General features: G+C 46.5%; 1 protein-coding gene across 1 annotated transcript in view; it reads left to right on the top strand.

Annotated features, from left to right (window-relative positions):
* Positions 1-1,757: 1,757 nt before the first annotated feature.
* ATP1A3 (ATPase Na+/K+ transporting subunit alpha 3) overlaps positions 1,758-16,772 on the top strand; it is a 45,051-nt gene continuing 30,036 nt past the window's right edge. The window contains exons 1-9 of the mRNA XM_044282653.1: positions 1,758-1,869; positions 2,191-2,250; positions 2,339-2,542; positions 6,496-6,630; positions 7,112-7,229; positions 11,466-11,734; positions 13,328-13,526; positions 13,614-13,723; positions 13,839-13,973. Coding sequence (XP_044138588.1) covers positions 1,867-1,869; positions 2,191-2,250; positions 2,339-2,542; positions 6,496-6,630; positions 7,112-7,229; positions 11,466-11,734; positions 13,328-13,526; positions 13,614-13,723; positions 13,839-13,973 — 1,233 coding nt within the window. The 5' untranslated portion in view covers positions 1,758-1,866. The remainder of the gene's footprint in view (positions 1,870-2,190; positions 2,251-2,338; positions 2,543-6,495; positions 6,631-7,111; positions 7,230-11,465; positions 11,735-13,327; positions 13,527-13,613; positions 13,724-13,838; positions 13,974-16,772) is intronic.

Here is a 16,772-nt window from a genome sequence, read left to right as displayed (position 1 = left end):
CCCAGGACAATGCAGCCATGTGGACACCGCTCTCTGATTCTTTACAAGGGCTTGATGATAAGTTTCCCAGGACACTGCAGCCATGTGGACACCGCTCTCCGATTCTCCACAAAGGCTTGGTGATACATTTCCCAGGACACTGCAGCCATGTGGACACCGCTTTCCGATTCTTTACAAGGGCTCGGTGATAAGTTTCCCAGGACACTGCAGCCATGTGGACACCGCTCTCCGATTCTCCCCAAAGGCTTGGTGATAAGTTTCCCAGGACACTGCAGCCATGTGGACACCGCTCTCCGATTCTCCACAAAGGCTTGGTGATACATTTCCCAGGACACTGCAGCCATGTGGACACCGCTTTCCGATTCTTTACAAGGGCTCGGTGATAAGTTTCCCAGGACACTGCAGCCATGTGGACACCACTCTCCGATTCTCCACAAAGGCTTGGTGATACATTTCCCAGGACACTGCAGCCATGTGGACACCGCTCTCCGATTCTCCACAATGGCTTGGTGATAAGTTTCCCAGGACACTGCAGCCATGTGGACACCGCTCTCCGATTCTCCACAAAGGCTTGGTGATAAGTTTCCCAGGACACTGCAGCCATGTGGACACCACTCTCCGATTCTCCACAAAGGCTTGGTGATACGTTTCCCAGGACACTGCAGCCATGTGGACACCGCTTTCCGATTCTTTACAAGGGCTCGGTGATAAGTTTCCCAGGACAATGCAGCCATGTGGACACCGCTCTCTGATTCTTTACAAGGGCTTGATGATAAGTTTCCCAGGACTCTGCAGCCATGTGGACACCGCTCTCCGATTCTCCACAAAGGCTTGGTGATACATTTCCCAGGAAACTGCAGCCATGTGGACACTGCTTTCCGATTCTTTGCAAGGGCTTGGTGATAAGTTTCCCAGGACACTGCAGCCATGTGGACACCGCTCTCCAATTCTCCACAAAGGCCTGGTTATAAGTTTCCCAGGACACTGCAGCCATGTGGACACCGCTCTCCGATTCTCCACAAAGGCTTGGTGATAAGTTTCCCAGGACACTGCAGCCATGTGGACACCGCTCTCCGATTCTCCACAAAGGCTTGGTGATAAGTTTCCCAGGACACTGCAGCCATGTGGACACCGCTCTCCGATTCTCCACAAGGGCTTGGTGATAAGTTTCCCAGGACACTGCAGCCATGTGGACACCGCTCTCCGATTCTTTACAAGGGCTCGGTGATAAGTTTCCCAGGACCCTGCAGCCATGTGGGCACCATTCTTCCATTCTACATAAAGGCTTGGTGATACTGCAGCCATGTGGGAATCTTATCACCAAGCCTTTGTGAAGAATCGAAGAGCTGTGCCCACATGGTGTCAGTGTCCTGGGAATTTTATCATGAAGCTTTTGTGTAGAACAGAACAGCGGTGTCCACATGGCAGCAGTATCCTGCATGTCTTGTGTGTATATATAGAGGGGAGTTATTTTATCTCCCTCAGCTATGAGTGAGGGCAAACCTGGTGCCCGAAACATGTAAGCAGTGTATGTACCTGTACTGGATTTTATAATGGACATAAAAAAGCTGCAGTTTCTGTTGGAAATTGATGCTGGAGTTTTTCTCCTCTATATGCGTCACAGTCTACAGTGCTGTTTTCTGTACATCAAAAAATCGCCATTAGGTGAGATGTACTCATTTGTTTTTCTGCTCTTCGAGGTCTGCGATTTCTATTACTAAAATGTCAGTTCCTTTTCTTCTTTTGCAGTATGGCCGGTCAGACAGTTACCGGGTGGCCACCACAGAGGACAATAAAGATGGAAAATCCACTAACAAGGCTGCTGCAGCAAAAAGAGAATTGGATGATCTCAAGAAAGAAGTATCCATGGTGCGTACTGAGCTCCTCATAATCTTCTGTTAGGATTGTTGGGTGTAGAGTTCACTTCAGTTCTTTGCCCATAGATTGAGCACTCCCATTATCCATCATATTACTCACCTGAGATGCAGTGGGGATCTCCTGAGCTCAGGACATCATCATCAGGCTTTGTAGGAATGGGCTGAGTGGTCAGACCATTGGCCCCATTAATGGTGTCCATGATGAGGTCACTAGTCTGAGCAGTTGGGCCCGTGGAACTCTTAGTCTGCCCCCAGTATCAGGGACATAGTGTGCCCATTATTGCCCATCACTAACTTTCTCTTATGTTTGCAGACAGAGCACAAAATGTCAGTGGAAGAAGTGTGCCGAAAATACAACACGGACTGTGTACAGGTCAGTGCTTCATACTTGATGCTACAAAGATGAGGCTGAGAAGCTCATGTCGTTTCCTCCATCACATGGACCATTTTCTATTCCCTAGGGGCTGACACTCAGTAAAGCAGCTGAGATCCTGGCCAGAGATGGTCCTAATGCACTCACTCCACCACCCACCACACCTGAGTGGATCAAGTTTTGTCGCCAGCTGTTCGGTGGATTCTCCATCCTGCTGTGGATCGGCGCCATTCTCTGCTTTCTGGCGTACGGTATCTTAGCGGGTACAGAGGACGAACCATCAAGGGACAATGTGAGTTATGTCTACAATGATATACTGATAAGGTGCTGGATGTCAAGGGTGCATGGGCCTCGGAGGAAGCTTGTGAGGATGATATGTGGCCCCTGCAGAGAGGGAACCCAGTTAGGTTTGGTCTTATCTGTTATTTTAATGGATTTTGAGAAACTGTGTAAAGAGCCCCCCTTACGGGCCCGACAGCATCAGGACAAACAGTGGGTAAGATTGCGGTGGTGTCCACCAGCACCAAATTAGAGGCCCCTTATGACCCTTGCTGTGGGGCCCCTATTCTCTATGTATGACCTGATACACATTTGTATATAGCATGTTGCATACCTTATAAATCCTAGAGCCGTAAAAATCAAATGCTGTGCGGTAAAATGCCACCTGCACCAGCGACAGCAAATCTGCTATTAGTGCCCCCCTAGCCAAATGTAACCATGAGAGCATGGATTATAAACTAGGTCATACATTCATTTAATGGTGCGGCCTGAGTCTGTAATAACAATAAACCTATCTGTCTCCATTATTTCTGCAGACTGGCATTGTGCAGACAGAAATGAGGAGATTGTGAATAGTAGAGCCAATCCCAGGACACAGCCAACTTTATCATTCTGCATTGATCTTCCAACCATGTAGTTGTGTGTAGATGGGTAACATGACGGCCAGGGACATAACTGTAGGGGGTGCAGGGGTAGCAGTGGCACCCTGTGAGTAGCCTCTGTGTCACATAAGAAAACAACAGTATTATAAATGGCACACGGTAGGTGGTGGTCGAGGGGGTACAGATTGTGCATTGGGTCCCAGAAGCTTCAAGTTGTACTCATGATGGTTGCATGGAGCATTAAGGTCAGCTCAAAAGGTTATGTAAAGTCAGTGGTTTTCGAGAATCGGGAGAAGGTTTGTGCAAAGCTGAGACCGAGAAGGATCCTGAAGATGTCAATGTGATGGCCTAATTCTGGTGATGGTTCCTTGACAACAAGAGTGACGACTTCTTTCTAGATTTTAGAGGTGTTTCTTCTTCTTTTAGCTGTACCTCGGAATCGTTTTGGCCGCAGTGGTGATCATCACCGGCTGCTTCTCCTACTACCAAGAGGCCAAGAGCTCAAAGATCATGGAGTCTTTCAAGAACATGGTGCCCCAGGTGTGTGACTCCTTAAAGGGAACCTGCCATGAAATTATAAGACTCCCTCATTACAAAGAACTATGGGGGAAATGTATTACAGCTGAATGGGAAAACTGGCATACAAAAGTCACTGTGTTTTGCAAAAACATTTTCCACTTTTTGGTATTTTATGCCACTCATGCCACGTTTCAAAAAAGTGGGTGGGGCTTAGTAGAAGGGGTGGGCCTCATCAGGCAAACTGAAAACTATCTTAAAATATAGTGAAAATCTGTGTTAGTCAATAGCCAGTGTAGATTTCAGTTTGTGGTGCATGGACAGCCCAAGATGGAACAAATTTATTAAGAGGTGCATGTCTCTTAATAAATGTGGCACATCTTACCCCATCTAAATTTTTACTAAGCCTGGCTTATGGAACACGTGTCTTAGTAAATCTGGCCCTATGTTTTACTCTAGAAGGCCGCAGCATGTCAGGAAAAGGTAGATTAGTAATGAGTAGGGCAGAGAAAGAATAGTATGAACATGGTGAGTTAAAATTAGGCATTGTGAGAAGTCCAGGCACAGGGAGAAAAATCTGGGTACAGTAAGAAGAGTCTGAGCATGGTGAGAAGAGTCTGGGCACAGATAGAAGTGTCTGGGTATAGTGAGAAAAATTTGGGCATAGTGAGAAAGGTTTTGGCATGGTGGGAAGAGTCTGGGCATGGAGAGAAGAGTCTGGGCGTTATGAGAAGAGTCTGGGCATTGTGAGAAGAGTCTGGGCGTTGTGAGAAGAGTCTGGGCGTTGTGAGAAGAGTCTGGGCGTTGTGAGAAGAGTCTGGGGCGTTGTGAGAAGAGTCTGGGCGTTGTGAGAAGAGTCTGGGCGTTGTGAGAAGAGTCTGGGCGTTGTGAGAAGAGTCTGGGCGTTGTGAGAATAATTTAGGCTTGATGAGAAGAGTCTGGGCGTTGTGAGAATAATTTAGGCTTGATGAGAAGAGTCTGGGCGTTGTGAGAATAATTTAGGCTTGATGAGAAGAGTCTGGGCGTTGTGAGAATAATTTAGGCTTGATGAGAAGAGTCTGGGCGTTGTGAGAATAATTTAGGCTTGATGAGAAGAGTCTGGGCGTTGTGAGAATAATTTAGGCTTGATGAGAAGAGTCTGGGTGTTGTGAGAATAATTTAGGCTTGATGAGAAGAGTCTGGGCACAGGAAGAAGCACCTAGGTATAGAGAAAGGGCCCAGACCAAAGAAGAAGAGTCCATGCACAGTCAGATGAGTCTGGGTATGGTGAGATGATTCTGGGTATGGTGAGAAGAGACTGGGTATGGTGGGAAGCATCTAGGAAAGGTAAGAAGGGGTCTTCATATGGTTATAAGAGTATGGTAAGTTGAGTCTAGGCTTGGTAAGAAGATTCTTGGTACAGGGAGAAGAGTCCAGAAATGGGGAGTAACTAAAGTCTGACCGTGATAACAAGAGTCTAGGCATTGGGATAAGAGTCTAGGCCAGGGATCCTCAAACTGCGGCCCTCCAGCTGTTGCAAAACTACAATTCCCAGCATGCACGAACAGCCTACAGGTATCAGCCTACAGCAGGGCATTGTGGGAGTTGTAGTTTTACAACAGCTGGAGGGCCGCAGATTGAGGATGCCTGGTCTAGGCATAGAGAGAAGGGTCCAGGCACAGGAAAAAAAGTCCAAGCACAGTGAAAAGATTCTGGGCACAGTGAGAAGAGTCTGGAGATGGAGAAAAGAATCCGAGCATTATGAGAGGAATCTGCACACAGAAAGCAGAATCTTTGCATGGTGAGAAGAGTATTTGCATGGTGAGAAGAGTCTTTGCATGGTGAGAAGAGTCTGGGCAGGCATGGTTAGAAGAGTCTTTGCATGGTGAGAAGAGTCTGGGCAGGCATGGTTAGAAGAGTCTGGACATGATGAGAAGAGTCTGGGCATGGTGAGATGATTCTAGGCTTGGTGATAAGAGTCTGACCTGAGGGAGTAGAGTCCAGGCACGGGGAATTGAATACAGGCTTGGGGAGTAGAGTCTGGCCATGATGAGGAGAGTCTAGACAAACGGAAAATAGTCTGGGCAGAGAGAGAAGAGTCTTGCTATGGGGAGAAGAGTCTGGGCACAAGGACAAGAGTCTAGTTACGGTGAGAAGAGTCTTGTCATGGTGAGAATAGTCAGGGCATGGTGAGAAGAGTCTAGGCTTAGTGAGAAGAGTGTGGGCACAGGGAGTAGATTCTGCCCATAATGAGAAGAGTCCAGGCATGGTGAGAAGAGTCTTGGCATGGTGGAAGAATCTGGGAATGGTGGGAAGAGTCCAGGTTTGGTGAAAGAGTCTGGGTACAGGGAAGAGTCCAGGTGTGAAGAAAAGAGTCCATTCTCAGGGAGAAGATTCCAGGCATAGAGTGGAAAGTCTGGGCACAGGAAGTTGAATTCAGGCATGGGAAGTAGAGTCTGGCCATGATGAGAAGAAAGAGTCCAAGCACAGTGAAAAACAGATTGGGCATGGGGGAGAAAATGCTGGGCATGGGGGGGAAGAGTCTGCGGCTTCTTCCTGTTTGGCTTGATTGACAGGTCTCTCCTAGTCTGTGTAAATGGAGAGACTTTTCAATTAAGTCTGGCAGGAAGAAGCTGACAGAAACCCGCCTTTCTGAATTTTCTCTCCATAATCCTGCAGCGTTTCAGAGTAAAACATAGTATTTCTTGCTGCCCAAATCTTCTGACAGGTTCCCTTTAAATCACCAGTCATATTCCATATTTTGTACCCTCTCGCCATAATCACATCTCCGTGTCTGTAGAGCCTTCCTCCTAGTCCATACATTTCCTCATTATACTCACCAATGATTACTGTCTGTTTCTTCTCCTAGCAAGCTTTAATTATCCGAGAAGGTGAGAAAATGCAACTGAACGCTGAGGAAGTTGTGGTTGGTGACCTGGTGGAGATCAAAGGTGGAGACCGCGTACCAGCCGATCTCAGGATCATTTCTGCACATGGTTGTAAAGTGAGTCATAATACACAATGATCACCAATAGTATCATTGCACAATCCCAAGGAGCATCTCTTGAGGTTAAGCTCTTCCAGAATGGTTGCATTCATTCCTCAGCAGACAGCATTGAGGAGCTTTTCCTGAAATCTTTGTATGAGTAGTTGTAGTAAGAGCTCAATAGTAACACATCAAGTTGCACAATGGCAGCTATTGGGATAACAAAGAGATTGTCTTCTTAACAGTTCCTCACTATTATTTGGAAAAGACAATTGTCAGACTGCATAACACCTATATCAAGGGAACTTCTATTGAGTGGATGAGAAGCTTCCATTATGCTCTACACTGGTTCCACCATACATATGTGACTTATCTTCAATTCCCTTTTCAAATTAAGCACTTTTTCTGTTTCTTTGCATATTTCTTCTCCTTCTCTTCCTCATTAATTTCTTCTCAAAATCTTTTCTTTTCCTTCCACCGTTTTACTCTACTACTTCAGGTCGATAATTCTTCCTTGACTGGTGAATCTGAGCCCCAGACCAGGTCCCCCGACTGCACTCATGATAACCCTCTTGAGACACGTAACATCACTTTCTTCTCCACTAATTGCGTAGAAGGTAATACATTACTTTGCTCAAGCTTTGGCCATCATTATTGGGGTTGACATAGCATGAGAAGTCAGTGGAAAGCAGAATAGCTGACTAGCAAAAAGTTTTCTTGGCAATCTACTAGAAGATTAGTATGAATTTTTTTTGGGCTACTGTAGGGAAAGCTTAAAGGTGCTCAAACACAAAGCTGTATATGGAAACTACATGTGGTCAGTATCATACGTGAGGATTAGGGATTGACCGATATTGATTTTTTAGGTCCGATACCGATAATTTGTGAACTTTTAGGCCGATAGCCGATAATTTATACCAATATTATGTGAATTTTCATTTTTGAAAATAATCAAAAAATCCTGATGAAAATGAATGTTTATTGTTAACGTGTATTATATTTTTTTTTGGGTAAATCTTTTTTTATCATTTATACTTAATATTTTGGTGTTTTTTTTCTTTTTACATTTTTTGAACTAACTTTTAGCCCCCTTAGGGACTAGAACCCTTGTCCTATTCACCCTGATAGATCTCCATCAGGGTGAATAGGACCTCACACTGTCCCTGCTGCCCTGTGCTTTGTGCACACAGCAGCATGGAGCTTACCATGACAGCCAGGGCTTTAATTGCGTCCTGACTGCCATGGTAACCGATCGGAGCCCCAGCATTACACTGCTGGGGCTCCGATCGGAGGAGGAGGGGAGAGGGGACCCTGTGGCCACTGCCACTAATGATTAATACTGGGGGGCTTGGGTGGGGGGGGGCGCACTGCGCCACGAATGTGGTTAATACTGGGGTGGGGGGCGCACTGCGCAATCAAAGATTAATACTGGGGGGCTTGGGGGGGCGCACTGCACAACCAATAATTAATACTGGGGGGCTTGGGGGGCACACTGCGCAATCAATGATTAATACTGGGGGGCTTGGGGGGCTGCAGAATCACATAGCCGGCTCCCGACCTCCATGAGCGTTAGCTGCGATCCGCGGCACCTGAGGGGTTAACTACCACAGATCGCAGCTGCTTGTCATAGAGTTCGGGAGCCGGCTATGTGATTCTGCAGCCAGCTCCCGCCTCCTGTATATGAATGAATGAGAGTTATCTTCATTGGTGGCGCAGTGGCCACAGCCCCTCCCCTTCTCTTGTCCCTGTCCTCCCACTGGTGGCAGCAGCAGCACAGGGGGAGGAGACACTGCTTCCTTCTCCCCTGTGCTGCTGAGGGAACACGGAGAGCGATCTGTGTTCACAATACGTTATCGAATTATCGGCAAAATAGATACCGATAACAGTCAAAATCCTCAATATCGGCCGATAATATCGGTAAAAAATAATCGGTCGATCCCTAGTGAGGATCCTCCTACATGTCTCTGACCAGTCTTTGCTTACAACCATTAACTCTAATGGGGTTAAAGATCCCTACAATGTTCACGCAATGTCCACCTCGAGCTACCAACACCATATAATGAATTATTATTAATATTTATTTTAAAGCACCATTACTTCCACGGTGCTGTACATCTAAAAGTATACATAATATAAAACAAAACAAGGACAAAAACAAGTACAGTAGGTGGGACCTTATTAACAGACTGGTACATGGGAGGCAAGGGTCCTGCCTGTGAGGGCTTACAATCTACAAGAGAAGTGGGGAGGAGACAGTAGGTGACGGTGAAGGCTGCTCTTGTGGCTGTATGGTGGTAGACATTCCTGAAGAGGTGAGTGTTCAGGTGGCTTTTGAAGGTTTGGATGTTGTGGGAGAGTCTGATGTGTTGAGAAATCCTGTAGACGATTGTGTGAGGAGCAGATGAGAGGAGAAAAAAAAGGAGTTGCTGTGAGAATCAGAGATTACGTGTGGGGATGTATCCGGAAAGCAGGTCAGAGATGTAAGGAGTGGACAGGTTGAGGACACCTTATATGTAGTTGTTAGTATCTCAAACTGAATTAACCGTGCAATGGGGAGTCAGTGAAGAGATTGGCAGAGGAGAAACAAAGGGAGAGGTGGACTAACCGGGCAACAGAGTTGAGGATAGATTGGAGCAGTGTGAGGGTGCCAGATGGGAGGCCACAGAGGAGAGTTGCAGTAGTTCAGGCAGGAGACGATGAGGGCATGCTTTAGCATTTTAGTTGACTGAGGGTTGAGGAAAGAGCGAATATGAGAGATGTTCTTGAGTTGAAGGCGGCAGGAGGTGGTAAGGGTTGTGTGTATGGCATGAAAGACAGAATAAAATGTTATCCCAAGGCAGCAGACTTGTGAGTCTGGAGAAAGCATGGTGCTATTAACTGTAATGGATAGGTCTGGTAGGTGGGCTGAGTGACATGGGGGAAAGATGATGAATTCTGTTTTCTCCAGGTTGAGTTTTAGGAAGCAGGAGGAGAAGAATGAAGATATAGCTGATAGACATGCTGGGATTCTGGATAGAAGGGAAGCGACATCTGGGCCAGAGAGGTAAATTTGAGTGTCATCAGCCTAGAGGTGGTATTGGAAGCCATGGAGCTCTATGATCTGTCTCAGGATGAATTTATGAATGGAGAAAAGTAGGGACTGAGTACAGAGCCTTGAGGGACACCAACAGAGAGAGGGCATGATGAGGAGGTGGTTTGTGAATTGGAGAATTAATGTTCGGCTAGAGATACAAGGAAATCCAGGAGAGGGCCAGGTCTCTGATGCGGACGGATGAGAGGGTTTGACACAGGAGAGAGTGATCAACTATGTCAAAGGCGAAGGACAGAGTGATCTAGAAGGCAGAGGACAGATCAAGAAGGATAAGGACAGAGTGATCAAGAAGGATAATGACAGAGTGATCTAGAAGGCAGGGGGCAGATCAAGAAGGAGAATGGCAGAGTAATGGAGTTTAACTGTGGCTGCTAGCAGATCATTGGTGACTTTGGTTAGGGTGGTTACAGTGGAGTGATTGGGATGGAAGCTGGGTTGTAGTGGATCAAAACGTGAGTGAGATGAGAGGAGGGAGGACAGTTCAAGGTGGACATGTTGTTTTGGAAGTTCTGATGCAAATGTGAGTATGGGACGATAGATGGATAAAGGGTCCAGGGAAGGCTTCTTGATTATGGGTGCGATGATGGCATGTTTAAAAGAAGAAAGGAATACTCCAGTGGTTAGGGACAGGTTGAAGAGATGGGTCAGGGCTGATATAAGCATAAAGGTATGGGATTGGGTCAAGGGCACAGGTGGTGAGGTGTGATCTAGAGATTAAGGTTGAAAGCTTTTCCTCAATGATGGTGGTAAATTGGGTTATGTGGGATGAACACTGAGTAGTTCCCTCAGATGCTGAGGGAGTTGTTGGTTGAAGCTTTCTGTGATGTTGTCGATTTTTTGTTTGAAATATGAGGCAAAGTGTTAGATGAGGGGTGTGGGGGGGGGGAACCGGGGGACGGAGTAGAGTGTTAAGATATTAAACAATTGTTTAGAATTGTGGGAGAGAGAAGATATAAGAAGAAGTGAATGCAGACTTAAAGTTGAGAAATGCTTGTATGTGATGAAGTCTTCCTTGGAGTGGGTTTTCTTCCAGCATCGTTCTGAAACTCTACAAGGGTGTCTCAGTTTTCGTCTGGTGAGTGTGCCAGGGTTGTCAGTTGATTTGACAAGTTCTGCGACTGAGTCATGAGCTGAAGTGATGAGTCAGAAAACAGCAGTCAGCATCATGAAGGGAAGGTATGGTGGACAGCGGTGAGGCAGAGAGTGTGTGAATAGAAAGATGTTTGAGAGTGTGTGTTTATAGACTGGAGTGCCAGTTGTTGAAAGAGTGTTTGTGAATGTAAGTAGATTGTGGTCAGAGAGGGGAGTTTGAGAGATCACATGGGGAGCAGAGGTGGGTGAAGACAAGGTCTAGTGTGTGTGTGTCTCTGTGGGTGGCTGTGGAGGACTATTGCGCACGGCCAAAGGAGGAAGTGAGACAGGAGTTCGGAGGCAGCCGGCCAACACCTCCACCATGTCTGTCTGGACAGGGACTGTGGGTAAATTGGAGTTTTTCGCAGGAGAGGCTGTGTTGGAGAGTTTCAGCCATGTTTCTATGAAAACAAAAAAAGTAAGTTTCTGGGAAATAATGAATAGGATAATTCATATAGTGACCTCAGGGGTCCACCTTATACTCCAAAATCTGGTAGCATAATCCATGCACTGGGATTGTGCTACAGGATCTCCTCATTCCCATGATCTGAGGGCCATGCAATAAATGTAATATGAAAATAGGAGAGAACTTTTAGAAATCTCATTGTTGACCTGACTGATGACCTTTTAGGTACAGCCCGTGGTGTGGTCGTTGCCACAGGGGACAGGACAGTGATGGGCCGCATTGCTACATTGGCTTCGGGTCTAGAAGTCGGAAAGACCCCAATAGCCAAGGAAATTGAGCATTTTATCCATCTGATCACCGGTGTGGCAGTGTTCCTGGGAATCAGCTTCTTCATACTCTCTCTCGTTTTGGGGTACTCCTGGCTGGAGGCCGTCATTTTCCTCATCGGAATTATTGTGGCTAACGTACCAGAGGGGCTTCTGGCCACTGTCACTGTAAGTACTGGGGACCTCTGACTGTCACAGCATATACGTGTATGAAATGTACAAGACTCTTGGTAGAGCTTAAGATCTTGCTATATTTTGGGGAACCCTTTACCCGGTTCCCTGGAGCCCCAGAGTATTTGTGGAGGGCTTTCTGGGAAACATTGTCGGCCCAGTTATATGATGATACGGAGAAGGGGGAGTATCACTGTATAAGGTAACATATAGAAAGGCATATTCTATAGACATGGCTTCAGTGTCACTGATATTGAAGTATTGACTGCCTGGGCCCCTAAAAGAAAGGGGCCAAACTGCTTGGTTAAGTGCCACAACTCTACATTTTAGTGAACAGCATCCAGCCCAACCTAGTCCTGGAATCACAACTTTTAACAATCCACTTGAATGGACTGTGCTGCAATTCCCAACTTAACCTGGGGTCCAGAGAGGCGCTCTCATATACACAGAGTGCCGTGCATTGGTGCTGGGTGATCAGACCCCACAGATGCTTACACAGTGCATTCAGGAAGTCTTCACACCCTCTCACTTTCCTCACATTCTGTTCTCTCGCTCCTTGTCCCATCAGTTCCCCCATCATTCTGCACTCAATCCCCCATAATGAGAAAGTGAGAACAGAAGGTGAGAAATCTTTACTAATTTACTAAAAAGGAAAAATTAAAATCTCACATTGACATAAGTCTTCAGCCCCTTTACCCAGAACATAAGTCTTCAGCCCCTTTACCCAGGACTTAGTTTAAGCCCCTCTGGCAATGATTCCAATCTTCTTGGAGATGATGCAACAAGGTTTGTACCTGGATTGGGGATTTTCTGCTGTTCTTCTCTGCAGATCCTCTTAAGCTCTGTCAGGTTGGACGTGGCTGTCGGTGGACAGCCATTTTCAGGTCTCTCCAGAGATGTTCCATTGGGTTTAGGGCTCTGACTGGCCCCCTCAAGGGCATTCACAGAGTTGTCCCTAAGCTGCTCCGGTGTTGTCTTGGCTGTGGTCCTAGGGTTATTGACTTGTTGGATGGTGAACCTTCTGCCCAGTCTGAGGTCCAGAGCTCTGGATCAGATTCTCATTAAGAATATCTCTGTACTTTGCTCCATTCAGGTTTCCCTCCACCCCGACTGGTCTCCCTGTCTCCTCATAATCTTGTTTCGCACAGTCCGAGAGTCCTTTAGGTGCTTTTTTTTACAACTCCGGGCAGCTTTCATGTGTCTTTTACTGAGGAGAGGCTTCTTTCTGGACAATCTGCCATAAAGTTCAGATTGGTGGAGGCTACAGTGATGGTTGACCTCTGGTGTCTTTCCAAATCATTTGCAATCAGCTGAATTTACCACAGGTGACTCCAGTCAAGGTGTAGAACATCTCAGAGATGATCCAGACAAGTGGGAGGCCCCAGAGCTAAATGTCAATCGTCAGATCAAAGGGATGAATACTTATGTCCATGCAAATTTTAGTTTTACTGACTGCAGATTGATGGGGGAAACTTTTATTTTTATTTTATTTTAGCACAAGGCCGCAACTACAAAATGTGAAAAAAGTGAGAGGGTCAGAAACTTTCCAAATGCACTGTATAATGGATATGCATGGTTTTGTCCCGGCAGGTATGTCTAACTTTGACCGCCAAACGCATGGCTCGAAAGAACTGCCTGGTGAAAAACTTGGAAGCTGTGGAGACTCTGGGATCGACATCAACCATTTGCTCAGACAAGACTGGAACCCTTACACAGAACCGGATGACTGTGGCACATATGTGGTTTGACAACCAGATCCATGAGGCTGACACCACAGAGGACCAGTCAGGTCTGGGACCATGCAGAAACTGACTTTCCCCAAGATGTCTTTTTCTGTCCTCTCACCACAACCTTCTCCTCCCATGTCTTCTCTTAGGGACTTCATTTGACAAGAGTTCGCTCACCTGGGTGGCCTTGGCTCGAATTGCTTCCCTGTGTAATCGTGCTGTCTTTAAAGCAGGCAATGACAACATTCCTGTACTGAAGGTGTGTGACCTTGACTGGAGCTGTGTGCCAAAGTGTGGGTGTCGTTGTGTACTGGCCGCCATGTAGAAGCCTGTGTATGGTTTGGTATATGACCCCATGATTGCCTCCTTCACAGAGGGATGTAGCAGGGGACGCCTCTGAGTCCGCTCTTCTTAAATGCATCGAGTTGTCTTGTGGATCAGTCAAAGCGATGAGGGAAAAGTACAAGAAAGTAGCCGAGATACCTTTCAACTCCACCAACAAATATCAGGTGAGAACTAAATGGGAAAAATAGGAACCAATTCTACTTAATGGGCCAAAAATTGTGCTTTCCTGGTCATATGATATAAGTGTGATCTGAGGGCAGTGCTGTATTCATGAGGTGCGGAGCATATACACAGTTCCAGGAGGTTCCTGTCATACCAGTGAAACTGGGGGGGAAACGTCTATCAATGGGCAAGCTAGGCTTCTTGTATCCGCACCATTCAGTAACACAGGCCCAGTGGTCACACTAGAGGAAAGGATGGTGTGGGGGTGAGTGCTGGGAATGCACATACCTGAAACAGCAGAATGTTCTTCACAGACACCCGTGAGAAGATGACATTGGGGGAGTGTGGGACATCCACAATAATATGATCTCAGCATGAGACAAACAGGCTTTGTCTGATACTGCAGCTTGCCCTCGTCCATTTCAATACTGCTGATCTGCAATACCAGACACCACCCATGGAAGCTGAGGTGCTGTCTCTGGAGGAGAGCAGTAATTCTGGATATCATTGCTGGTCCAAGACTTCAGCCCCATGACCCTCCACTGCTTCTTTCATGCCTCTCACTCTCCTCAATCACCTTTGTCATCCTCTCTCTGGAGATTAGTCCCGACTGCTGTAGATCCTGATCCTTCTTAACATTCATTTCATAACATAAAGCGTTTTACCTCTCCTCTCGCCTGACCACACACATGAACCTAATCCCATCAGCCAGACACGGCAGAGGCAAGGGCTAGAAATACAGCGTGCACACACCATCAGATACCAGAAGGATCTGTCTCTGCCTCCCGGCTCATATACAGTGTGGGAATGGAGGACATCATAATTACAATATGTACAAACACACAGGGCGGGCACACGCGATGGGGCCCCAAACTGAACTGTTTTGCCTACTCGAAGTGACAATATGTGCAGCCACCACTAGGAGGAGCTCATTATACATTCAGTATATAGCTGTATAATCTGTAGTGAGCTCCCTCTAGTGGTGGCTGTATAATCTGTATGTAGTGAGCTCCTCTAGTGGTGGCTGTATAATCTGTATGTAGTGAGCTCCCTCTAGTGGTGGCTGTATAATCTGTATGTACTGAGCTCCCTGTAGTGGTGGATGTATAATCTGTATGTAGTGAGCTCCTCTAGTGGTGGCTGTATAATCTGTATGTAGTGAGCTCCCTCTAGTGATGGCTGTATAATCTGTATGTAGTAAGCTCCCTCTAGTGGTGGCTGTATAATCTGTATGTAGTGAGCTCCGTCTAGTGGTGGCTGTATAATCTGTATGTAGTGAGCTCCCTCTAGTGGTGACTGCATAATCTGTATGTAGTGAGCTCCTCTAGTGGTGGCTGTATAATCTGTATGTAGTGAGCTCCCTCTAGTGGTGGTTGTATAATCTGTATGTAGTGAGCTCCCTCTAGTGATGGCTGTATAATATGTATGTAGTGAGCTCCCCCTAGTGGTGGCTGTATAATCTGTATGTAGTGAGCTCCCTCTAGTGGTGACTGTATAATCTGTATGTAGTGAGATACCTCTAGTGGTGGCTGTATAATCTGTATGTAGGGAGCTCCCCCTAGTGGTGGCTGTATAATCTGTATGTAGGGAGCTCCCCCTAGTGGTGACTGTATAATCTGTATGTAGGGAGCTCCCCCTAGTGGTGGCTGTATAATCTGTATGTAGGGAGCTCCCCTAGTGGTGACTGTATAATCTGTATGTAGTGAGCTCCCTCTAGTGGTGGCTGTATAATCTGTATGTAGTGAGCTCCCTCTAGTGGTGGCTGTATAATCTGTATGTAGTGAGCTCCCTCTAGTGGTGGCTGTATAATCTGTATGTAGTGAGCTCCCTCTAGTGGTGGCTGTATAATCTGTATGTAGTGAGCTCCCTCTAGTGATGGCTGTATGACCTGTATGTAGTGAGCTCCCTCTAGTGATGGCTGTATGCCCTGTATGTAGTGAGCTCCCTCTAGTGGTGGCTGTATAATCTGTATGTAGTGAGCTCCCTCTAGTGGTGGCTGTATAATCTGTATGTAGTGAGCTCCCTCTAGTGGTGGCTGTATAATCTGTATGTAGTGAGCTCCCTCTAGTGGTGGATGTATAATCTGTATGTAGTGAGCTCCCTCTAGTGGTGGCTGTATAATCTGTATGTAGTGAGCTCTCTCTAGTGGTGGCTGTATAATCTGTATGTAGTGAGCTCCCTCTAGTGGTGGCTGTATAATCTGTATGTAGTGAGCTCCCTCTAGTGGTGGCTGTATAATCTGTATGTAGTGAGCTCCCTCTAGTGGTGGCTGTATAATCTGTATGTAGTGAGCTCCCTCTAGTGGTGGCTGTATAATCTGTATGTAGTGAGCTCCCTCTAGTGGTGGCTGTATAATCTGTATGTAGTGAGCTCCCTCTAGTGGTGGCTGTATAATCTGTATGTAGTGAGCTCCCTCTAGTGGTGGCTGTATAATCTGTATGTAGTGAGCTCCCTCTAGTGGTGGCTGTATAATCTGTATGTAGTGAGCTCCCTCTAGTGGTGGCTGTATATCTGTATGTAGTGAGCTCCCTCTAGTGGTGGCTGTATAATCTGTATGTAGTGAGCTCCTCTAGTGGTGGCTGTATAATCTGTATGTAGTGAGCTCCCTCGTGGTGGCTAGTGGTGGCTGTATAATCTGTATGTAGTGAGCTCTCTCTAGTGGTGGCTGTATAATCTGTATGTAGTGAGCTCCCTCTAGTGGTGGCTGTATAATCAGGTGATTTTCCTATTTCATGACGTAAAGTCATGATTTTATTAAAGACACGGAGGCGAGTATTGCTATTCTCCTTCTTTACTCTGAC

Source organism: Bufo gargarizans, chromosome 2, assembly GCF_014858855.1.
Source record: "Bufo gargarizans isolate SCDJY-AF-19 chromosome 2, ASM1485885v1, whole genome shotgun sequence".
Lineage (NCBI taxonomy): Eukaryota > Metazoa > Chordata > Amphibia > Anura > Bufonidae > Bufo > Bufo gargarizans.
Note: the sequence above shows the minus strand (reverse complement) of the source record. Positions and strands in the feature narration are given on the sequence as shown.